At 41.9% G+C, this 22332-nt stretch overlaps 3 protein-coding genes across 3 annotated transcripts; 2 read left to right on the forward strand and 1 right to left on the reverse strand.

The window, feature by feature from the left end:
* The first annotated feature begins 16 nt into the window (after window positions 1-16).
* On the forward strand, window positions 17-3436 carry hddc3 (HD domain containing 3). The gene is made up of 4 exons (XM_079243243.1): window positions 17-181; window positions 1640-1695; window positions 1774-2014; window positions 3209-3436. The coding sequence occupies exons 1-4, from the start codon at window positions 70-72 to the stop codon at window positions 3337-3339; spliced, it is 540 nt and encodes a 179-aa protein (XP_079099369.1). The 5' UTR covers window positions 17-69; the 3' UTR covers window positions 3340-3436.
* Window positions 3437-4840: 1404 nt separating this feature from the next.
* mfap1 (microfibril associated protein 1) lies at window positions 4841-17148 on the forward strand. Its single transcript, XM_079238541.1, has 8 exons — window positions 4841-5017; window positions 6650-6866; window positions 6949-7105; window positions 7191-7378; window positions 7630-7899; window positions 7974-8133; window positions 16603-16692; window positions 16815-17148. Exons 1-8 carry the CDS (start codon window positions 4936-4938, stop codon window positions 16992-16994), a joined length of 1344 nt encoding a protein of 447 aa, XP_079094667.1. The 5' UTR covers window positions 4841-4935; the 3' UTR covers window positions 16995-17148.
* Window positions 17149-17298: 150 nt separating this feature from the next.
* Window positions 17299-21901, reverse strand: hypk (huntingtin interacting protein K). The gene is made up of 4 exons (XM_079238553.1): window positions 21727-21901; window positions 19273-19328; window positions 19042-19093; window positions 17299-17524 (listed from the first exon to the last, which is right to left on the reverse strand). Exons 1-4 carry the CDS (start codon window positions 21886-21888, stop codon window positions 17429-17431), a joined length of 366 nt encoding a protein of 121 aa, XP_079094679.1. The 5' UTR covers window positions 21889-21901; the 3' UTR covers window positions 17299-17428.
* Window positions 21902-22332: the final 431 nt, after the last annotated feature.

A 22332-nucleotide genomic window follows, 5' to 3' on the forward strand; every position in this document is an offset into this window, starting at 1 on the left:
ATTACAGAAAAGGAGCGACACTTCAGGACGTCTGGCGAGTTTTGTCTGATTTATTTGTAATTTATCAACATGAATTCAGACGCGAGTTTAATATTAGAAACTGTGAATTTCGCTGCAGATAAACATCGTAAGCAGCGACGTAAAGACCCGGAAGCAACGCCGTACATTAACCATCCCATTGGTCAGTAAGATTATTTATTCTGTCAGAGATCTGCATGTTCCTACAAAGCCGCAAATCTCTAAAAACATAACCTTATTGGCAGATCAAACAGATTTTAATTGATTTAATCACTTTGGTATTAGTCTGAGCCTTGTTCCTGATTTATTAAATTGATTATTTTTAGATGATTTCACCAATTGCAATAAATGACAAGAAAAAGAAAACAAAAAGTCTGTAATGGGGAAATCCAGAACTTCTCCTGATATCTGTGGAAGATCATTTCTGGTCTGACTTTCAATTAGATCTTAAGAAACATTTGGGTAAGGATTTCCTTTTAAATGAGTCTGACCTGCTACTTATTTTTAGAAATTCCAACTCCACCAAAAATAAGTCATATGTCATCAATTTGCTGATTATTTTAGCAAAGTTTCACATACATAAAATGAAATACTTGAAAAGAAATACCCTCTTTTTCTCTCTTCAAAAAAAATTGATCTATGTACTTATTTTCATGTGATCCAAAAATTGAAGTGTACTTACTAAAACTTTACATCTGTGCAAACTATACAACTACATCACTGGTTGATTCTCCTTGTGTTATACTGTTTAATCTCTTTTTTATTGTTACTTTTTAATGATCATTTTCATTATTACACTTTGTAAAAACTAACCCATGTAACAACTTTTTAAAAAAAATTTAAAATAATAATAAAAATAAAAAAATCTGTGGAAGATAATTTCTGTCATTGTGATGAGAAAGAGAAAAAAAAGCAACACTTTGTGTCAAAATGTGGGGATTCTGATGATCATTATAACTACTAACACAGTAGTTAAAATGAATGTTAAGATAATAAAACATGTTACAGTCAACATTTCTGGATAGCTGAAACTTTAACATATATTTCACTGATTAATTTCTCATCATTGTTATTATTAACAGTCAAGTACCTAAAGAAATATGGAAAACTGCATTTAAAAAAAGTAAAGTTATTGAAAGAGTGGGATAAAAAAAAAAAAAAGTGCCAGCAGTATGTACAAGTCACAGCGGATAGAAAAATAAGAAATAATTACATTTTTTTTTTTTTAGCATCAAGTTTATTTTAGCTTTGAACTGCTGTCCTGGGTGCTTGCAGGGAGGATTTCTACAATAGAATCAGGGAGTAAAAAAAAGCTTCTGCTCTTTCTTAGAGAGCGCTGTCACTTCTCAGGTGTTCTGTGATTTGTAACTGATACTCTACATGCCATCTGTTGTCTGTTTTCTGTGTTGTTGGGTAGCTTGTTGGTGCTGTTAAATGGTCCCCTTCTTTATACGCCAGGTTTTTGTTGCCATGACAAAAACCAGTATTTGAGTCCAGAAGCTAAAAGCAGAAAAATCTCTTTTACTGTCCTCTCTCTGATGCAGCTGTGTGTGTGTGTGTGTGTGTGTGTGTGCGTGTGTGCGTGCGTGCGTGCGTGCGTGTGTGTGTGTGTGCTTTCAAGGAGTGGCAAGAATCCTCAGCCATGAAGGAGGAGTTACAGACATTGAAGTTTTGCAGGTATGTTATCAGTTGTTGTCAGACAGTCACATACTTATCCTGGGTTGTTCAGCCAGTTTTCTTGTTTTGTCTCTGCAGGCCGCTTTGCTTCATGACACCGTGGAGGACACAGACACCACCCCTGCAGAGCTGGAAGCTAAATTTGGTGCGGTTGTTTCCCGAATTGTCCAGGAAGTGACTGATGACAAAAGTCTGTCGAAACAGGAGAGGAAGCGACAGCAGGTGGAGCACGCGCCTCACTGCAGCCGTCAGGCCAAACTGGTGAAACTGGCAGACAAACTGTACAACCTGCGGGACCTGAACCACTGCACACCTGTGGGTCAGTACCTGTCCATCTCTACCTGAGACAGTTATCTGCTTAGATCTATTTCATACCACATTAACATTTTCTGATGCAGCAAGAGGAACACAACACGGTTTAAACTACTGTAATTATTTCATTTGTAAAAAGTTGCCACAGATTTATCAGTAACTCGTCCAGGAGCCGGACTTGGATGTGATTGGGGATGAAATTGTATTTAAATTCTGTGATGGCAGGATTAATGCAGAAATATTAATATAACATTTTTAAGACTGCAGCTTGGAAATCCATATATTTTTCCATGAGGGGCATCATGACTTGACCGGCTCGGATCTGTTTCCAACAGAGAAAAGTTGGAGAATTTGACATTATTGAGCTGTTAAACAACATACAATGCAATTACTCTGAAGCTCCTGTCCAGTTTGTTTGTCACTTTTTTTGTAAAAAAAAAAAAAATTCATACAACTGCAGCTTCATCTGACAAAGTCACATTTTGTATATCTGTTTTGTTGATTGATATCTAAATTTGTTGAAGCATGTGTAAACCTGATTAGTGGAGCATTTTAGTAAACAAGGTATGCGATAACTGTGGCCTGTACCAATGGATGAGGGACACACTGAGGAAGACACAGTTGGGTTTTTCTTATTTTAAGGGCTAAGTGACACGACAGCGACAGGATAACTGGTCATCCATCTCTTGGAGAGATAGTTGAAGAGGCAATTTTAGCAATCAAGATAATGTTTCAACTAAAAACTGTCACTGCCAACATGATTTTCAACCATCAGTCATGCTTCATTAATGTTTAGTGACAGATGTTTAATAATTAAGCTGTTGTTTGAAACTATTGTGTAAGTTAAAGACAAAATCCATGCGGTGAATTAGGCTGTATTTATATATCTGTTGATCTCCCACAAAGAACTGTAGTTGTGTCAAATTTATGAATGATTTATAAAACCTGTGATAGACAGGCGAGCTGGCCAGGGTGTACCCCACCTCTCGCCTGAAGGCTGCTGGGATAGGCTCCAGCTCCCCTGCGACCCTTGATCAGATTAAGCGGTTCAAATCGTGAAGGAATGAATGACTTATGGGACCATAAATCAGTTTGCTTCCGGTTCAATTAACCAACTAATTTTGAATGCAAAGCTAAGTCGAGCGATAACCACAGTTTGACTTATTGCAACCTGGTCAGTTCCTATCCTTTTGTTTGGCAGGTTGGACAGCCGAGCGGGTCCAGGAGTACTTTGTGTGGGCCAGTGAGGTTGTGAAAGGCCTGAAAGGAACCAACTCTGTTCTGGAGGAGAAGCTGGAGGAGCTGTTCAAACAGAGAGGGGTCCAGCTCTAACAGGATGGATCGCAGCATTCTGGAAACAAATTTTTTAAATAAAAAAATAATATATAATTTTGTTTGAAATGCTCAAAATAAATCTTTGTTTCATACACATTTGTGCTGCACAGTGGTTATGTTATCTGTAGAAAAGCTGAACTTTAAAGTGTATATATTTCATTTTAATCATAAATAACAAAGATTGCAGAACATCATCTCAGTCAGACATGAAACATCTCCAACAGTTTACATCATATACAGTAAGTTTGACTTATTAATTGTCCTTATTTCGACCTAGATGTTGCTAGAATTTCCCTCGATCCCGTCGGGTCCGTTGATTGAAATGAGATCAGAAACACAGAATAATGTTTTAAAACAACAACTTAAATGAGAAACCAACAATTACAATGAGCAGTTCTCTGCAGATATACCTGGAGACCTTTAGCAGAACCAAGCCAGTGAGAACTTGAGGCTATTTTCTATTTCCGTCTTATTTATATCGCTCAGAACAGTTCATTATTTTCTGCTTTCCACACAAATTCCTCTGTCATGCATCAGACACACACACAGACTTCCTCCACTAGCTACTCCCAGTTCTCTTTGTATCCACCAGCTGCATAAGTGTCCCCACGACCCACACTCTCAACTACCTTCACTCTCTAATTTTCTAACACATCTTTTATGAGTACAAAAAACAACAATATGAGTGAATAAACATCAAACTTTTTAAATATATTTACACTGTGTTCTTTAAAGTACAGAGTTTTCTAAACCTTCCTTTAACCTCCTCTTTGTCCTCCGGCAGGTTTATACATTAACAGTTCCCTTTCAGTATACGAGTTATTTTCTCTGAATGAAAAGATGTTAACATTTATCGGCTCCATTGTGTTACATGTTGCTTTTCTTTCCTCTTCCAGAGACAGAAAGCAAGTAAATGGAAAACTCAACAAGAAATGAATTGTTGCGCCATGAATACCACTTAAAGACACTCTAATTTTATTTTTTCCTCTAGCGCTTATCTGGAAGGATTAAAGTTGTTCCTTTATTTGGTGTTTTAATAATAATAATAATAGAAAGAGGTCCAAAATGTAACTCCAGACTTGGTAAAAATTGTTTTCTGTCAAGTTCTTTCCCAGCAATCCATTCAGAGACCCACTCATCAAGACAGAAACGTGTGGAATATACTAGGAAAAAGCATCATCATCTTTATTTTGCCAGAAGAGATAAATAGAGGACGTTGAAAGTGTAGTGTTTACTTATTTATTTACCACTAAAGAGCCACTAGAGGGCACTGTTGTTTAGATGATCTCGTTTTACAGCTTTAACAAAGCTTTTATTTCTAAAATAATTTTAACATAAATTTACAATAATTAATAATTATTGTTTAGAATCATGGCTGCAAAATTAGAATTTATTTAGTTATTTGAAAAAAAAAAGACTCATTAAAACGGGAAACACTGTCGGAACAAACCCACTTCCTGTCCGCTCGCGCATTCTGCCAAACTTCCGTTAAGCCGCTTCTACTACCAGCTAGCATTCGGCTCCGAAACCTTTTGGTATTGAACCTGTTATTAATATTTTTAAATTCTACTTGATATCATCGACCAGGCAGTAATGTCAGGTCACGAATCCATCAACATGAAGCTTCCACCGATCCAGTCCACGGCTGGAGCCGTTCCGGTCCGGAACGAGAAAGGTACGAGTTATTAGTTAGCATCCTAGCTGAGGTAGCATAGCAACATAGCTCCACGTTGGAAGAAATAATATATCAATACATCATGGATACTGAAATTAATGGCCTAGTTGGGGCGAAATATGAATTATTAAGACAAATTACACATATACTCCTACCTCTGGAGCTGGACAGAGGAATAAATGCCTGTTTCCATAAGTATAAAACACATCAACAACATCAACACATAAATACAGTACAATGTACATATTTAGTATAAAACACGTTTAGCTGAACTTATCCATTATTTTTAAGACTAGTAATTAGTCTAATAATTACTAGTAATAAATATGCCTAAATAAATTACATGAGTGTAAAACAAAATCAGAAGTGCAGGTAAGAGCATGCTAATGTCACCACACACTACTTCAGCAAAGAAAGAAATAACAACCAAACAAAACATTTGTGTATCTGTAGATAGATTCAATAAACTTATAATTGTGTACACAGTCTCATAATTACATCCTTATAGAATCATTTTTTTTTTAAAAAAAAAAAAAAGAAAAAAGGATGGAATTATAAGACTGTATGCACAATTATAAGTTTATTGAATCTATCTACAGATACACAAGACAAATGTTTTGTTTGGTTGTTTTTTTCTTTGCTGAAGTAGTGTATGGTGACATGGTTAGGGTGGGGGTTAATGTAATTTAGTTAAGTCAACTCAATTTATTATTATTTATTAGGTGTGTCATTGCCAACGTGATTTTCAACCATAAGTCATGTTTCATTAATGTTTAGTGACAGATGCTTAATAAGTGAGCTGTTGTTTGAAACTGAAACTGATTCATGAGATGTGTGAGACACTTTTACTTATCCTGGTGTAAACATTTTAGTCCCACTTTCCACATCATATCCACCAAAAGCCGAACATGACTACAATTTTGTTTTGACCACAGTTGTGAACTGTGTCTGTATTTTCCAGTTTGCTTTCGTAGAAAATAGAGTAAAGAATGACATGAAGCCTAAACCAAGGCCTTATTTAATTCAATTACTTGAGTTATTATTAGTTTTTTTCTTTGTTTTGTTAATTTCATGGGCTGCTATGGGTAAATTTAATTCAATTCCATTAAACTTTATTCATATAGCATCAAATCTCGGCAATGCCATCTCAAGACGCTTTACAGACAGAAAAAAACCATAATGAAAGCCAATTCATAATAGTCTATATAAGGAAATCAACAGATTGAGTTGGAGGCTCCAACTCAATCTCCTATCCTGAGCTAGCACACTGGCGAAGGGTGGGAAGGAAAAAACTCCATTTTAACAGGAAGTTTACAAGCAAATTTTCCAGACAATCAAGGATACTGTCTAAAATATAACAAATCTAAATTGGTTGAAATAAAATTTTATTTGTTTATTTATTTTATTTAATCTTAGTTAAAATTTACTTTGATTTTCAGAAGAACAAAGGAGATAAATTTAGTTGGGTTTTTTTGGGACTAGGAAACTGTTCATTTTTGCTTAAAATTAGGATTTTAAGCAACATTATAATCCCCATAGTTGATATTTTGTGGCTGTGTTCCTGATTAAAGCTTCTTGTTTTGCACTTGAGTTCGTTTTAAGCAACCTTGCTGATGTTTGTGTCCATGCCAGGTGAGCTCTCCATGGAGAAGGTGAAGGTAAAGAGGTATGTGTCGGGTAAACGTCCAGATTACGCCCCAATGGAGTCATCAGACGAGGAAGAGGAGGACTTTAAGTTTGTGAAGGTGGGGAAGGAAATAGAGCCTGAGGTGGAGCAAGAGGAAGAGGACGTCTCCGATCCACGTCTCAAACGTTTGCTGAATCGTGCTTCTGAAGATGTGGAGGAGAGGTATCACTCTGCCCGTAAAGTTTAACTGAAACCATAGCAACGCTTTGTGGCGCTGAAACTCATCCCGTTTCTTTGTGTTTAGACTCGCGAGACACAGACAGATCGTGGAGCCTGAAGTTGTGGCTGAGAGCAGCGAGGACTCGGATGAAGGCACTTGGCACCCTGAGCGTGAGGAGAGCAGTGAGGAGGAGGAGGAGGAGGAGGAAGAAGAAGAAGAAGAAGAAGAAGTGGATGATGAGGTTGCAATAATGCAAATATTTTTTTTCCATTTTTTCTTTTATTTCATTAAACTGTGAACAAATGATAAGACTTGGCTCTGCACAGGAAATTGAGAGGAGGAGAGCAATGATGCGGCAGCGAGCCTTGGAAAGGAAAAACGAGGAGATGGAGGTCATGGAGGTAGAAGAGGAGGGCAAGTCGGGGGAGGAGTCGGAGTCAGAGTCTGAGTACGAAGAATATACGGACAGCGAGGATGAAGCAGAGCCGCGACTCAAACCTGTCTTCATTCGCAAGTATGTTGATCAGGAGTTTCCAGCTCTGCTCCTCGAGGGGCACCATCCTGCAGGGTGTCTGGGTGTCCCTGCTCCAGCACGCTTGGCTTAATGTGACTGAACTCTGAATTTCTGATATTTTAATTTAATTGTATCATTTAAAGAAACATTTTAAGCGGGATTATGCTAACTCTGGTGCATCTGCTGCCCGTAGTGAGGGACAAAACCAGATTGCACCGCAGTGACATGAATCTTCTCTGTTTGCGCCGTAGGAAGGACAGAGTCACGGTGGCCGAGCGTGAAGCCGAGGAGCAGCGGCAGAGGGAGCTGGAGGTGGAGGCCAAGAAGCAGGCAGAGGAGCGTCGGCGCTACACCCTCAAGATCGTGGAGGAAGAGGCCAAGAAGGAGTTTGAGGAGAACCGACGCACCCTGGCTGCCCTGGAAGCCCTGGACACTGACGGAGAGAACGAGGAGGAAGAATATGAAGCCTGGAAGGTCAGAGAGCTGAAACGCATCAAGAGAGACAGAGAAGCCCGAGAAACGTGAGTAAACGCAACTCGCTGAAATAACAGTGGTAAAAGTCTGCTTCATGGACGACGGTGTTGTTCGTTCTCAGCATGGAGAAGGAGAAGGCCGAAATCGAAAGGTTCCACAGCCTGACGGAGGAGGAGCGGAGGGCTGAGCTCCGCAACAGCGGAAAAGTTATCACCAACAAAGCCTCAAAGGGCAAATACAAGTTCCTCCAGAAGTACTACCACAGAGGAGCCTTCTTCATGGTGAGTCCCAGCAGGAAGCTGTCTGTGCTGGACACCATCAGGATCCACACGCACAAACCGACTCGTTTTACCTCCAGACACCGCAGTAGTCCGGCTAGATCAGAATCCATTCATAAGTTTCATCCCTTAGCTGACATCTGGTGTGTTTCAGTTTAGCTAAGTATAATTTCTATGCATAAACAGAAGGATCGATCAGATCAGGGTTTCTCATCACATGCGGCTCGTGAAGCAGCCTCTGGCTTTCTGAAAATGCTTTCTAAACACGTCATAATGATCCTTGACGCTGCAGTTCTCTCCACAAACAAGAGCTGCAGGCTGCTTGCAGAAACTTTGCTGTCCCAACGGCCCTAACTGACCCTGTCAGAGTTGCCAGGTTTGGCTGATTTCAGCTGCACCGAACTTCACCTACATATATATATATATATATATATATATATATATATACATACACTACTCACAAAAAGTTAGGGATATTTGGCTTTCAGGTGAAATTTATGGAAAATGCAATATGTTCATGCTACAGTGATATAATATCATAAAAGTAAGACATTTAAGTAGAAGGATGCACTACTGATTTCCTCATCTCAAAAAATTCATTCAACACAAAAGGTAACAACAATGGTAGTTACACCACAACAAAAAATTTGAACGTCTCAATATCTCGTCATGTGCCCTTGAGCATCAATTACAGCTTGACAACGACGTCTCATGCTGTTCACAATGCAACTTATTGCCTGCTGAGGCATGGCATCCCACTCTTCTTGAAGGGCAGCCCTCAGGTCATTGAGGTTCTGGGGTGCAGGGTCTCGAGCCTCTACACGACGGCTCAGCTGATCCCACAGGTTTTCAATGGGATTCAGGTCTGGAGAGAGTGCAGGCCATTCCATTTGAGGTACACCAGTCTCCAACAGCCGTTCCCTGATGATGCGGCCTCGATGAGCAGGAGCATTGTCGTCCATGAAGATGAAATTAGGCCTGTGCTGTTCATGTAGGGGCACAATCACTGGATTAATGATGTTATTCAGGTAGTATGGGCTTGTCACTGTACCATTCACAAAGTGTAGGGCAGTTCTGTACCAAGTGGACACCCCTGCCCACACTGTAACACCGCCACCACCAAAAGCTGGCCTGGTCACAACAGTGGCTGATGCATAGCGCTCTCCCTGACGTCTCCAACATCGTTGCCGGCCATCATTTCTGCTCAGTGTGAATCGACTTTCATCAGAGAACAGCACTGAGGCCCACTGGTTCCTCGTCCAGCGTAAATGCTCCCTGGCCCATGCAAGACGATGATGCCTGTGCCTGGTGGTGTGGTCAGGTACCCATGCAGGTTGTCTAGCACGCAGACCACGCTGATGGAAACGGTTTGGAATGGTCTGACGTGACACTTGGGTGCCTCTCACCTCTCTTAAACGTGCCTGGAGTTGAGTGGCATTCATCATCCGGTTTCTCAGGGCAGTGTTCACAATGTAGCGGTCATCAGCACGGGATGTGGCCAAAGGACGTCCACTTCTAGGCCTTTCTGTGACTCTTCCAGTCTCTCCATATCTCTGTTGCAACCTGCTGATGACACTCTGTGACACTCCAAGCTCAGTGGCCACTTCTGTCTGAGAACGTCCTGTTTGAAGCATCGCAATGGCAAGGGACTGTTGTTCCATTGTTAGGTGTCGTCTTGGTCTCATGATGTCAAAATGTGAACAGCATGATGAGGACAACTGTTTAAACACCAGCTCTAATTGAACCAGGACATTTATTGGTCAATTCAAGGATCACACACCTGCCGTGATTTTTGCCGTTGAGCTCCTTGTTAGAGAACAGCAACTTGTGCAAAATTTATTGAAACATTTAACAGTTGGACATGTGCATTTAAAAGCTTAGAGAAGATCACATTAAGTTCACCTGTACAGGTTTGAATGCATTTTAGGCTTGTTGTGACATTTCACCCAAAAGCTGAATATCCCTAACTTTGGCAACGTAGCAGGATACGTAGCGTGGGAACGCTTTTTTTTTGGGGGGGTGGCGGCTCTCCTCTTCTTTTAGTATATTGTTGAATTGACAGTGAGAATCACTGGATCAGATGGATAAAGAGAACTTTAACTCCTTAATTATCACACTAACAAAAAAAATATTTTCCCCCCACTTCCTTTAGACAGTAGTAATAAGAATCTGTGTGTTTTATCACAAATAGTTTGGATTACAGTTAATAACATAGTATGTGTGTAATATTTACACACATTGTAAGTAAGACTCATCCTACTCACAGCGGTCTACGGAACAGTAGAGCAGCCTGTTGGAGTTCAGTATCAGCTCCTTATAAACTCACATGTAAAAAATGTAACTAAATTTTTGACATTTGGTGCATCTGAAGTTATTTCTCAGCTAAATGAACACGTCTTCGTCACTAGTTCTACATCTAGGAGCTTTTTTGCTTAAAAATCCAGCAGCATCAAACACATGCTGGATAATTCCTCCCATCTCACCTGTGAAGAAAAATCTGTATTTCTTTATTTATAGTTCGCCGTTAAATGCAGGTCTCGGGGCTGCCCACTTTCTCCATCACTCTTTGCCATTTTTATTGAACCTCTGGCAGCTGCCATAAGACAAAACCCAGAAATCAAAGGAATTCAAGCTAAAAATATTGAACATAAAATTAGTCTTTGCGCAGATGACATTTTACTTTTCCTTAACAACTCACAAACAACACTTTCTCAAACAATCACACTAATTAATACATTCTCTTCAATATCAGACTATTCTATTAACTGGTTAAAGACTACAGCAATGCCCATTAACTGTGACTTTAAAAACATATCTAACACCACTATACAGTCAGGAAATATTAGTTATTTAGGTATAATAATCTCTCCCAGACTAACCGAACTAATAAAGTTAAATCATGATCAGCTAATAAAAACAGTAGAGGATGACCTCTCAAGGTGGAACCGCTTGCCCATATCACTTATGGGGAGGGTTTCCACTGTTAAAATGATGGTTTTACCAAAAGTTAATTACCTTTTCTCAATGGTTCCCATCAGACCATCCTCCACTTGGTTTAAATCACTAGACTCCCACATATCCAGATTTCTCTGGAAAAACAAGCCATCCCGCATTAGTCTAAAAACTTTACAACAGACCAAAGACAGAGGTGGGTTGGACCTGCCAAATTTTAATCAATATTTCTTATGTAATAGGCTGCAATGCATCTCCAAGTGGCTTAATCCAAGTTCTTTGGATGAGTCATGGCTGGATGTCGAGCAAGCATTGTGTGAGGATTTAGTCATCTCTGATTTACCATTCATCAGCTCAACTGTCAAGTCATCTAAGTGTTTTAAAAGCATTAACATCAGCTCCAGTTTAACGGCTTGGTGGGAATTCCTGAAAGTAACCAAGTCTGGACTTATTCCATGTAAGCTCACACCCATCTGGAACAATCCTGACTTCCTGCAAAACAAAAAGATGATAAACTTCCCTCGGTGGAAGAATAAAGGAGTAAAGCAGTTAGAACATATAGTAGAAAATGGAAACTTTCTGCCATTTGATGCAATTTCTTCACGGTATGAATTCAGCAGCACCAAATTCTTAGAATACCACCAACTTAAATCTATCATAAGTAAGAAATACACCACTGATCAACTAAACTTACAGTTACCTATCAGGGTTGCAGAATTCCTAAATCTTAAGGCCCCGAAGCTACTATCCAAAATATACAGATTACTATTGAAGCTAGAAGATTCCATCTCTCTCCCAACTTCTAAATGGGAAGCAGACTTATCCAGCAACTTCAATCAAAATGAATGGTCACAAATCTGCTTAAACACATTCAAAATGACTAAGAATTCAAGCATGCAATTAATACAATTCAAAATTCTACACAGAACTCATTATACGGGACACAGGATGTTCAAGATGGGTCTGTTACACTCACACATCTGTTCACACTGTACTGACAACATGATTGACAGCTACTACCATGCCTTATGGTCTTGTCCACCTGTCCAGAGATTCTGGCTCCAGGTATGTAAAGATCTGTCAGACTGGTTTAAATGTAATATCCCTGCAAACCCCAAATTGTGCCTATTGAGTCACTTAGGTGAAAATAACATAGGGTTTAATTTAGCAAAACCAATCCTCAGCAGCCTGTGCATTGCAAAGAAAACTATCCTTGTGAACTGGAAAAGCAAACAGAATCTGTGTATCCAGCAGTTTAGAAATCTGTTATTAGATTACATCAGCATGGAAATGATGTCTGCCTCCTCAAAGGATCAGTCAGTTGAATTTCACTCTCTCTGGTCTCCTGTGATCAGCTCCATCACTTAGTGTAGGGGGGAGAGTGTGACCTCATCCTGCTCGGGGCTGGGGAGTGGCTAGGTGGCTCAGGTGGCTATGGGTCTGGGGTGGACCCCTGGATGGGGATCTTGGTTGCTTCATTACTGGGGGGGCTAGGTTTCTAGACCTGGCGGGAGGCCTTGGGTTGATCAATGGTTGGAGTTGCCTTTTGGCGGTGGGGCGAGGTCGCTGGCGGGGGCTGGATCGGCGGGTATTGGCTCCGTGACGGGTGGCCGTGCCGCTGTGGGGTGGGCGGGATGCGGGTCCTGGGCTCCGGTGCCCGGGGCTGTCCCCTGCTTCTCAGGGATGGGGGGTCGGCCCTGCCGTGGGGGGGTTGGGCTGACCTGGACCTGCCGCTGCAGTGGGGGGTGGAGGTTTAGGGGACTGTGATAGTACATGAGTGTGTGGGGTGTAGGAAGTGTGTGGTGGTTTATATGTGGGGGGTTTATGGGGAGTGTAGTGGAGCATGAGTTTGTGGGGGGTAGGGTTGTGTGTAAGGGGGAGTGTGTTAGGGCATGTAGGTGTGGGGGTGGAGGTTTTGGGGCGTGTGATAGTACATGATTGTGTGGGGGGTTGGGGTTGTGAATGAGGGAGTGGTGTGTGTGTGTGTGTGTGTGTGTGTGTGTGTGTGTGTGTGTGTGTGTGTGTGTGTGTGTGTGTATGGGAAGGGGTAAGGGCTTGTGTGTGGATAATCTGGTGTTAAATGCATGGGAGATAGGGGTGTGTATATAGAGGAGTATTGAGATGCATGTGTATGGGGGGTAGTGGCCCATGTGTAGGGGGGAGTGGGGGGGTGCATGTGTATGTAGGTGTATAGGGGGGTGAAGGGTCATGATTATGAAGGGGGTAGGACTTCAGTGAGAGAAGTGGGGAGTTGTGGTGGTTTGTTCTAGGGTAGGTAGAATGAGAAGGGGTGTTTTGTGATGGGCAGGGAGGTGAGTGGGATGTAGGGTTTTGGAGGTGGACTAAACTTTTGGCCGTGTATCTGTTAGAATGGGTGTGTATGTGTATAGATGTATGTGTGGGTCTGTAGGTGTGTGTGTGTGTGTGTAGATGTGTGTGTATACCAGGCTGATGGTGAGGGGGTGTGAATGTGTTGGTGTGTAAAGGAGAAGGGAATGCAACGTGTCTCTGGGTGGGGGCGTCTCCTAGGGGTGTGGGGGCGGTGGGCCCTTGGTCTGTCTCTCCTTCTCCCGCCCCTCCTGGCGGGAATGGGGGACGTGCCTCGTGCCACAGGTGGCTCATCTTCTTGAGGGAGGCGCGCTTCCCTCGGGACCTAAATCCCCGGACTCCCCTCCTTCCCTTCTTCCACCACATACAGGCAGGGCGTTGGGAGGTGGACACGTTGATCTGGATGGTGAGAGAGGCCATCAAGGTGGTTTCGATCGCTGCACCCAGCATCGGTTCACCTCCCAGTTTTAATTACACTTAGTCAACATAACATAAAGGTGAAGGGCGTGCATGAGCCAATGGATGAAGTGGTGACTGAATGTTAGGGTAGAGGGGGGGTGGGGGGATCAGGGTGAAAGAATTTAGGAAAGTGGATGGCCGCTGGGATAGGAGGAAGGGGGGGTGTATGCAGATGGGTGGGGGTGCGTATGTGGGGTTATGTTGGTGGTACAGGGAAGTGATGGGGTGGGTGTACAATGAGGACTGTGAATGTGGATAGAGGGGTGTAGGGAGGTGTGTGTGTGTGTGTGTGTGTAGAGTGGGGTATGCGTGTATGGAAGAATGGGTGATTATAGAGGGAGCAGGGATGTGTGTGTGAGGGGGTGTGTGTGTATAAAGAACGGGGGTAGTAGAGTGTGAGTTTGAGCGTGTGTAAGAGAATGGGTGTATAGGGTGTGTTTAAGGAGGAAGTGTGGATGCGTGTGGGTGGGGGTAGGTAGGTGGGTGGGTGCGTGTGTGTGTGTGTGTGCACATGTGTGTGCGTGTGTGCGTATATGTGTGTGTGTGTTTGTGTGCGTGGGTGCGTGGAGGGTCTTGGTGCTCGGGGAGCGCTGCTGGGGTGCGGCCTGGCTGCCGCTCGGTGGCGGTCTGGGGATCCCGGCCCTCCGTCGGTGTGGGCTGGGCCCTCTGCCTGCGGGGGTGGGGGGGTTGCTTCTGGGCTCTTGGGGCCGTGGGGCCCGCGCTCTGTCTGCCCTGGGTGGCCGGTGCCCGGCGGGGCGGGGCCGGTCCTCGCTGGTCCGGGCCTGCTGGGGCCTGTTCCCCCTGACTGCGGGGGACTCTGGCTGGGACCCCCCTCTGCCGCCTCCTGGGTCGGTGCATGGCTGGCTCCGGGGTGGGGCGGTTGGGGTCTGCGCCTGGGGATGGCTGCCGATGGCCCTGGTCTCGGGGGTACTCCTGGCGTGCCTCTTGCCTTTGTGTGGGAGGGGTCACACTGGCATGATCACCTTTTCCGGAACACGTTCCACTCTGCATGTTCTGCATGTGACACAGTCACCGAGTCGTCTGCAGGTTTATTCACTAACAGCAGCTAGTTTTCTCATTTCTGTTTGTTTCTCATTTATATTTAACTTTTTACATTCATAGTTTAGTTACTATGATCTAAAGTTGGCTTGTATGTGTATGTATATGTGTTAATACTGGCAAGTGCGTATATGTTTGTACGTATGTATGTGTGTGTATGTGTGTGCATAGAGGTGTGTGTGTGTATATGTATGTATGTGTATATGTATATGTGTACATATGTATATATATGTGTATATATATATATTATGTGTGTATACGTGTGTGTATATGTATGTGTATGTATGCGTGTGTATGTGTGTGTATATGTATGTGTGTGCCTGTATGTGTGTATGTATACATCTGTAGGTTGTTTTCTTTCTTTTTGTTTTTGGGTTATTTTTTAGTTGTTTTTTTCTCTCCCTTTATCTCTTTCCCTTTTCTTATGAGGTGTTTCTTCTCCTTTCTCTTTCTGTCTTTTGTCTGTCCTCTCTGGTCCAGTAGTACAAACTCTACAATTCAAACAACAATACAAAATAAACATAGAAATAAAATAAAAATTCAGAAAGTCAAGGGGATCATTATATCTATAAAGCTTCCCTTGGCAGAGAAAATTTGCTCAGCAGAACACAGCATCCAGACCATCATTCTGCTTGCCTAAATGCTGGACAAGACAAAAAAAAAAAAAAAAAAATGCAGGTCTCGGTCTCTTTCAAGTGGACTATTTACAGGAAGTGGAGGACAAAACAAAGTGCATTGTGGGTTCAGTGTCAGTGAACACAACCAAAACATACAGATCTGCTAAATCTAACCATTTCTTCAAAATTTCATCAATAACTTTTTATAGTTATATTACAGACAGACCAATGCAGCAGAACACATGACCTCTGCCTTGATGGAGGTAATAAAATAAACAGATAAGATGTTGTAGAAAATGTAAATGTTGTCTTCTGCCACCTGGTGGAGAACTTGTGCACTACAACAATACTGACATCACAGTAAGAAATGCTACATATATACTGTATTTAAGTTCTGACCTTATTTAAATCTTCTGTGAAAGGGACCAGATAAAGACTTATTTTTTCTGGCATTTGAGCATTTAGAGACACACTACAGAACTTTTGACATTTTCACGTCAGCGCTCCCCCATCGACTGCCAACAGAGCACCCGTCTTGCAACCTACCTGCCCTGTTAGCTCCTCCAGCCAGCAAAAAAGATCTGACAATGACTCGTTTTGTCTCTTTTAATCTTCTTGTGTTTCTTTACCGAATCAGCGATGTTGCGAGTTTAAAACAGCCAGTTTCTTATTTTACCGTGAACGAAACTCTATCATGTCTAGAAATGCACACGATAGATGTCACTGTGTCATCAAATAAGTCAAGCAGTTTTAAGGTCACAAAGTTAGGTAATGCATCTTTAAGATTAGACTGACTGATGCAGGAAAATACCGTCTTTTCACACACATCCTTGTACGTAATGCCTGTCTGAAACTAACTGGTGCACTCTAGATTGTCTAGCAGCACATGGCGCTGACAGCTGCACGTTAACTGCAGTCTGTAGACGGTTTACGGACAGCGAATCAGGGTCTAAATGAGCCCTGCAGCAGGAAAAATGTTTCCGCATTAAGACACAACTAGAAATAATCAAGCTATATAAAAAGGCGTGCAACTATAATTATGTGGTCTTTGTTTCAGGATGAGGAAGATGATGTTTATAAGAGAGACTTCAGCGCTCCTACACTGGAGGACCACTTCAACAAAACCATCTTACCCAAAGTCATGCAGGTGAGTTGTTTCCTGCATGGAGATCAGTTCCAGTTAGACCGTGTTCAGGTGATGGTGGGCAAACTGGTGGCTTTTGCAGTTATAACACCCTCGGTTGTCCGTGTCGTTTTCCCCTTATAAAGGTCAAAAACTTTGGTCGGTCTGGACGCACCAAGTACACCCACCTGGTGGACCAGGACACCACGTCATTTGACTCTGCCTGGGCCCAGGAGAGCGCTCAGAACAGCAAGTTCTTCAAGCAGAAGGCAGCAGGCGTGAGGGACGTGTTCGACAGACCAACAGTGAAGAAGAGGAAGACTTAAGATGCAGGCCACCGTGCACAGAGACTGATTCTACCACCTAAATCACCAGGAAGATGCAGAATCCACAAATGTAAGGATGTATCTTGGTGTGTGGGACTTAAACTGGCTACTCCAGCTGAAAGCAGTAGCTTGTGATGCTTTCTGTAAATAATCAGCTTGTAACGACCGTTAGCTTGAAGATCCTCCCACTGACTTTTAGTTTAACCCCTTCCTTGCCAGTTTTGTGTAATTACAGATGTTGTACCTTGGTGTTTATAAATAAAACTTATTTTCATCATTTCTACAAAAGAGCACAGAGATTCCAGTGAAGTATCAACTTTTATTTAAAAAAACAAAAAGAAAAACCTTGGGTAGGTCACACCCCGGCTGTTAACTTGCTCAGCTTGACTGATTTGATTGGTTTAAGTGAAGCAGTCCAGTGTGTCAATGTCTGTTCAGTTGGTCAGAGCCACCAGAGCCTCCACCACATTCCCCATGTGTTCCCTCAGGCTGCGCTCCGCCGTGGCCCTCGAAATCTCCATCTCCGACATCTACGTAGGACATGGACAGGTTGAACAAACGGGATGCAACACCTTCAAACAACCATTTTCATACATCATGTGGATATTATGTCTCTAATATCAAGCCCACTAATTTAGACTGATGTATAAAGCGGCAAAAATCTTGTTTTCATGTCAGAGCTGGGCTTCTTGTGTTTGCATTTCAGCCTGTTAGCTTGAATATAAAGATGCAAATACTCGACTCAAGAAAACTTTGGGATATTCAACTTGTTGCATGACAAATACAACTTTTCACTTTTTTTTACAACTTTAACAAAAAACCTAAATGTAGTTTCTGAACTACAAACAGCTGTATGATCTGGTTAAATGACAGTTTGTATCCATCCACCCATCTTCTGCTGCTTATCCGGGGTCGGGTCGCGGGGGCAGCAGCCTAAGCAGAGAAGCCCAGACTTCCCTCTCCCCAGCCACATTTGCCAACTCTGCGGGGGGGATCCCGAGGCGTTCCCAGGCCAGCAGAGAGAGATAATCCCTCCAGCGTGTCCTGGGTCTTCCCCGGGGTCTCTTCCCAGAGGGACGTGCCTGGAACACCTCACCAGGGAGGCGTCCAGGAGGCATCCTGACCAGATGCCCGAGCCACCTCAACTGGTTCCTCTCGATGCGAAGGAGCAGCGGCTCTACTCTGATCTCCTCCCGGATGACTGAGTTCCTCACCCTATCTCTAAGGGAGAGCCCGGCCACCCTGCGGAGGAAACCCATTTCAGCCGCCTGTATACGAGATCTGGTTCTTTCGGTCACGACCCACAGCTCATGACCATAGGTGAGGGTAGGAACGTAGATCGACTGGTAAATCGAGAGCTTCGCCTTCTGGCTCAGCTCCTTCTTCACCACGACAGACCGGCGCAGAGCCCACATTACTGCAGACGCCGCACCGATCCGTCTGTCGATCTCGCGCTCCATCCTTCCCTCACTCATGAACAAGACCCCGAGATATTTAAACTCCTCCACTTGAGGCAGGACCTGACTCCCGACCCGGAGAGGACAATCCACCCTATTCCGGCTGAGGTCATGGTCCTCAGCCGGAATAGGATGGACTGCATTCAGACGTGAGACTAAAACGACACCGAACATAAGTTATTGTTTTCATGTACTGTACCCACCACAGATAGATTTTCTTTCACTAAAATTATTTGAAGGAATTCCAGTCATATGCATCTGATCCAAGATCTCACTGAAAACGTTAAAATGGCCGATGTTTAATTTCCGTAGTCGGAGTCCACGTGCAAACAGACTGAAACAGTCAGCCATGAAGCTGAAATGTTTACTGTAAAGCCGTTGGTCTTTTGAATGTTTGGTCTCTCTCTGTAACCTGATTAAAAGAATTAAAAGGTGAAACTTTTAAAGACCAATGTCTGTTTTAAAATGCAGTGGTCTGAAAAATGACTTCAGGTAGCAGCAGTGCTTTAGTTTGGGGATTGGGAAACTGTTTTATATTAAGTAGAAAGAGGAACTTTCCGTCAGGTAAAACTTAAAGAAGAAAAACTCACAATTAGCTCCACGTCCTCTTTCTTGATGGTGACTTTGGCCAGCTCTTTCTCTCTGCAAGCAGAAAAAAAAAACAGTTTATGTCCTTTCTGCATGAAAGTTTAAAGGCTAAAGTTCATTTCTCAGATCCGTCGGGGAAATACGGCACTCAACATGCAGAAAATGGATGCTAAACAAGGAGATGGACTTTTACAGTTGGACACAAAGTGCAAGACGCTCAACACTGAACTTACCGTTCTTGTTTGGCTTTCTGTTCTCGGGACCTTCTGTCTCCGATCACTGACATGGCCTGAAAGAATAACATGTTATTAATATTCAAGAGGTTTTTTTTTTTCAAAAGACAACAATTTAAAAGTAAAATGAACTGAATTAAAACCTGCTGCTGAAAGAAAATTCATTCTTGGTTCTAATTTAAAACAAACTACTGTGTTGACTTAAAATCAATATTGGGTGATTTGTGATATTATCAGTCGCCTATCAATACTAATTTATCCCAAAAGAATCAACAAAGAGAGACAAGTAACATGTTAAGTGGATTATTTCCTTGTAACAATGAATCTTACACTGCAGGAAAGTCACTTTGTTTCTCTTTTAAATGGATGAAAGTGCATCTGTATGATGAGCAGCAGAGTTAAGTATGTTGGTCGCACCATGAACACATCTTCACCACCAAGACCAAAAATCTTATTCTGTTCTGAACTCTAGATATTTACTGGATTGGATGATTGAGGTTCGAAGAAACGAGACATATTGGTAATTCAATCATTTTGTATTTAACAAATGGGGGCCTGGGTAGAATGTGGAGAATCCATCCATGACCACAGCAGCCCGCCACCTCATCATGCAGGTCACACACTGCTGTGGGAAGGCATCTCATTCCTCAACCAGCATTTGTCACCAGTCAGCCAGTGTTGTTTGTTGGTCAATGGCACCAACAGCTGATGCAAGCTAATTCCACAAGTGTTCAGCAGGACTGAGGTCAGGACTGCAGGCAGGTCATTCACCCTCTCTTGTGTCTGATTCTGTGGTCAGGTCATACTGCACGAGAATTTCTGCACTGCAAGATGAATAAAGTTCAATCAATCAAATTCTGCAGGTAGTCTCTGATAACCCTGAACTGTGTGGTACGGGTGGCATCTGGGGGGGACATAGTTTGGTCCCCAGCTATGGAGATAAGGTATAACTACAGGTTGCAGGATCTCATGGCCATATTTTGTAGTGAGATTTCCTCCAGTCACGACAAACCTTATTTTCCCAGTGAAGTAGATGCTGCCCACACCATCACACTACCTCCACCAAAAGCTGACGTATTGGCGGAAGAATTAGTGTAGCGTTCTCCACGCCTTTACCACAGTTTGACCAACTGGTTGCTGCAGCTGATTAAATGCTGCGAGTCAGGCAGCAATCGGGCAGCTAAAGCTGAAACTGAGATGCATTAGCGGAATGAGCTGTTTGGCATTGGGTGCAACCTGCATAGTGGATCCTGCAGCACGCAGGGTCACACACATTAATAAGTAAAACACACAAATGCATTTTACTTACAAATGTGGCAACATTTAAAAGTTAAATAAGCAAGTTTTTCTTTAGGTTTTATTTTCTCCTTAATTATAGACTATATTTTAAGTCTAATGTTACTTTCAGGGCTTTCCAATGGAGCAATCACAAAATTATAACCCCAACTTGCACATTTAATTTAATATATAAAATTCGCTGAAAGTTTAAAGATTTCAAAATATCACTATTTATGCACTTTCATCCAGTGTAAGTTTACCCAATTTTAGCTGCTTTGTATAGTTTAACCCCACCATCAAATGTTTTTTCTTCAATGTTTTTAACTTTTACAGCAAACTGATTGATATGTTTGTATTTTATTATTTTTCTTTATTAATATGGGCATTGTTACTACACTTTGTGCCTGTGTTAAAGTTTGCCACAGTTTTATGAATGTTCAGACACTTGGGAAAAAAAATAAATACATTTAAGAAGTACATGGATTTAGCACTCAATCTATTTTACAAACGCTTAAAAATAGATTAGAAATGCCCAAGCTACCAAACTTTATTCTCTTATTGATAAATATGATCTAAATTAAGTCCCTACCACTTTCAAACTTATCATTTTATTATGTATCTTCCTTTTTACATATTATCATTCACACATGAAACTTTTTTTTTTTCTTTTGCAAGACATTAACTTGTTATCTAGATCTTCTTTAAGATATATTCACACAAAATTTCATTTTTTTGAAAAGGTTCAATTGTAAATGGACTTGTTTGTTTCCACATCAATTATTTTCATGGGTTTCTAAGAAAATATCTCAAAAGACACGTTAAGAAGAGGTGTGATTTACAAAGATTTGATATCATATTTTAATGAATGTTAAAGTTATTTACTTTGTATTATTTATATGTATTGTCACAATAAAATTTAAGATAAAAACATGGATTTCACTGCAGTTAGCCGTATTTATGGTGGATAATTACAAACATTAATCACTCATTACACTTTAGTAAAAAAAAAAAAAAAAAAAAAAAAGTTAATGGATACAACTTTAAAATAACCAAACTAGTTAGAGGGGGTTAGTCTTTTATGAATCAAATGAAATAAAAGGTTATGTTTAGTAGCAGCCATCATGTGAAGCCGTGTGGCCGCATGTTTCCGGGCCGACGGAAGCCCGCAGAGCTCACCGTTTCCAGGTCGGAGCTGGAGATTTCCTTCTCCTCTGCGTAGTCCGTGACTCTCTCCAAATCAGCAGCTCCGCTGTCATGTTTGCGGGGTTTTTCTACCGGCTTTCCTGTACAGTTTTCCTCGGCTTCGAGGTCCAGATCGACGTCTCCCTCCGCTGCCATGTTAGTGACACTGAAGCCGGAACAAAGAGGAAGGTTGTAGGAAACGTCGGAGGGAATTCGATGTCGCACCGGAAGTCGTCGTTGTTATTATTTTTTGTTTGTTTTTATTCACTCCTAATCATGTTAGTATCGCATTTTCGAATAAGTCAGTAATTAATTATACACATAATTTAACATTGATAACAGTAAAGCAAATAAATAAATAAAAAGCAATAATAGCTACTTTAAGCCAACAGTGATAACATCAATAATATCAATATTTCTTTTTTTTTTTTAAACGAATATGCTTCCTTTTATTGTTTTATGTATCAACTCAGTTGTTATGTATTGACTAATACATAACAAGGGAGGGGGGAAACAATTTATAGATAAAAATCTATAATCTGTAGAAAAATCCATTGTTGGTAAAGCTCACCTTTTTCAAATTTGCCACAGGAGGGGGAC

The sequence above is a fragment of the Telmatherina bonti genome, assembly GCF_933228915.1.
Source record: "Telmatherina bonti genome assembly, chromosome: 1".
NCBI classification, from domain to species: Eukaryota; Metazoa; Chordata; class Actinopteri; order Atheriniformes; family Telmatherinidae; genus Telmatherina; species Telmatherina bonti.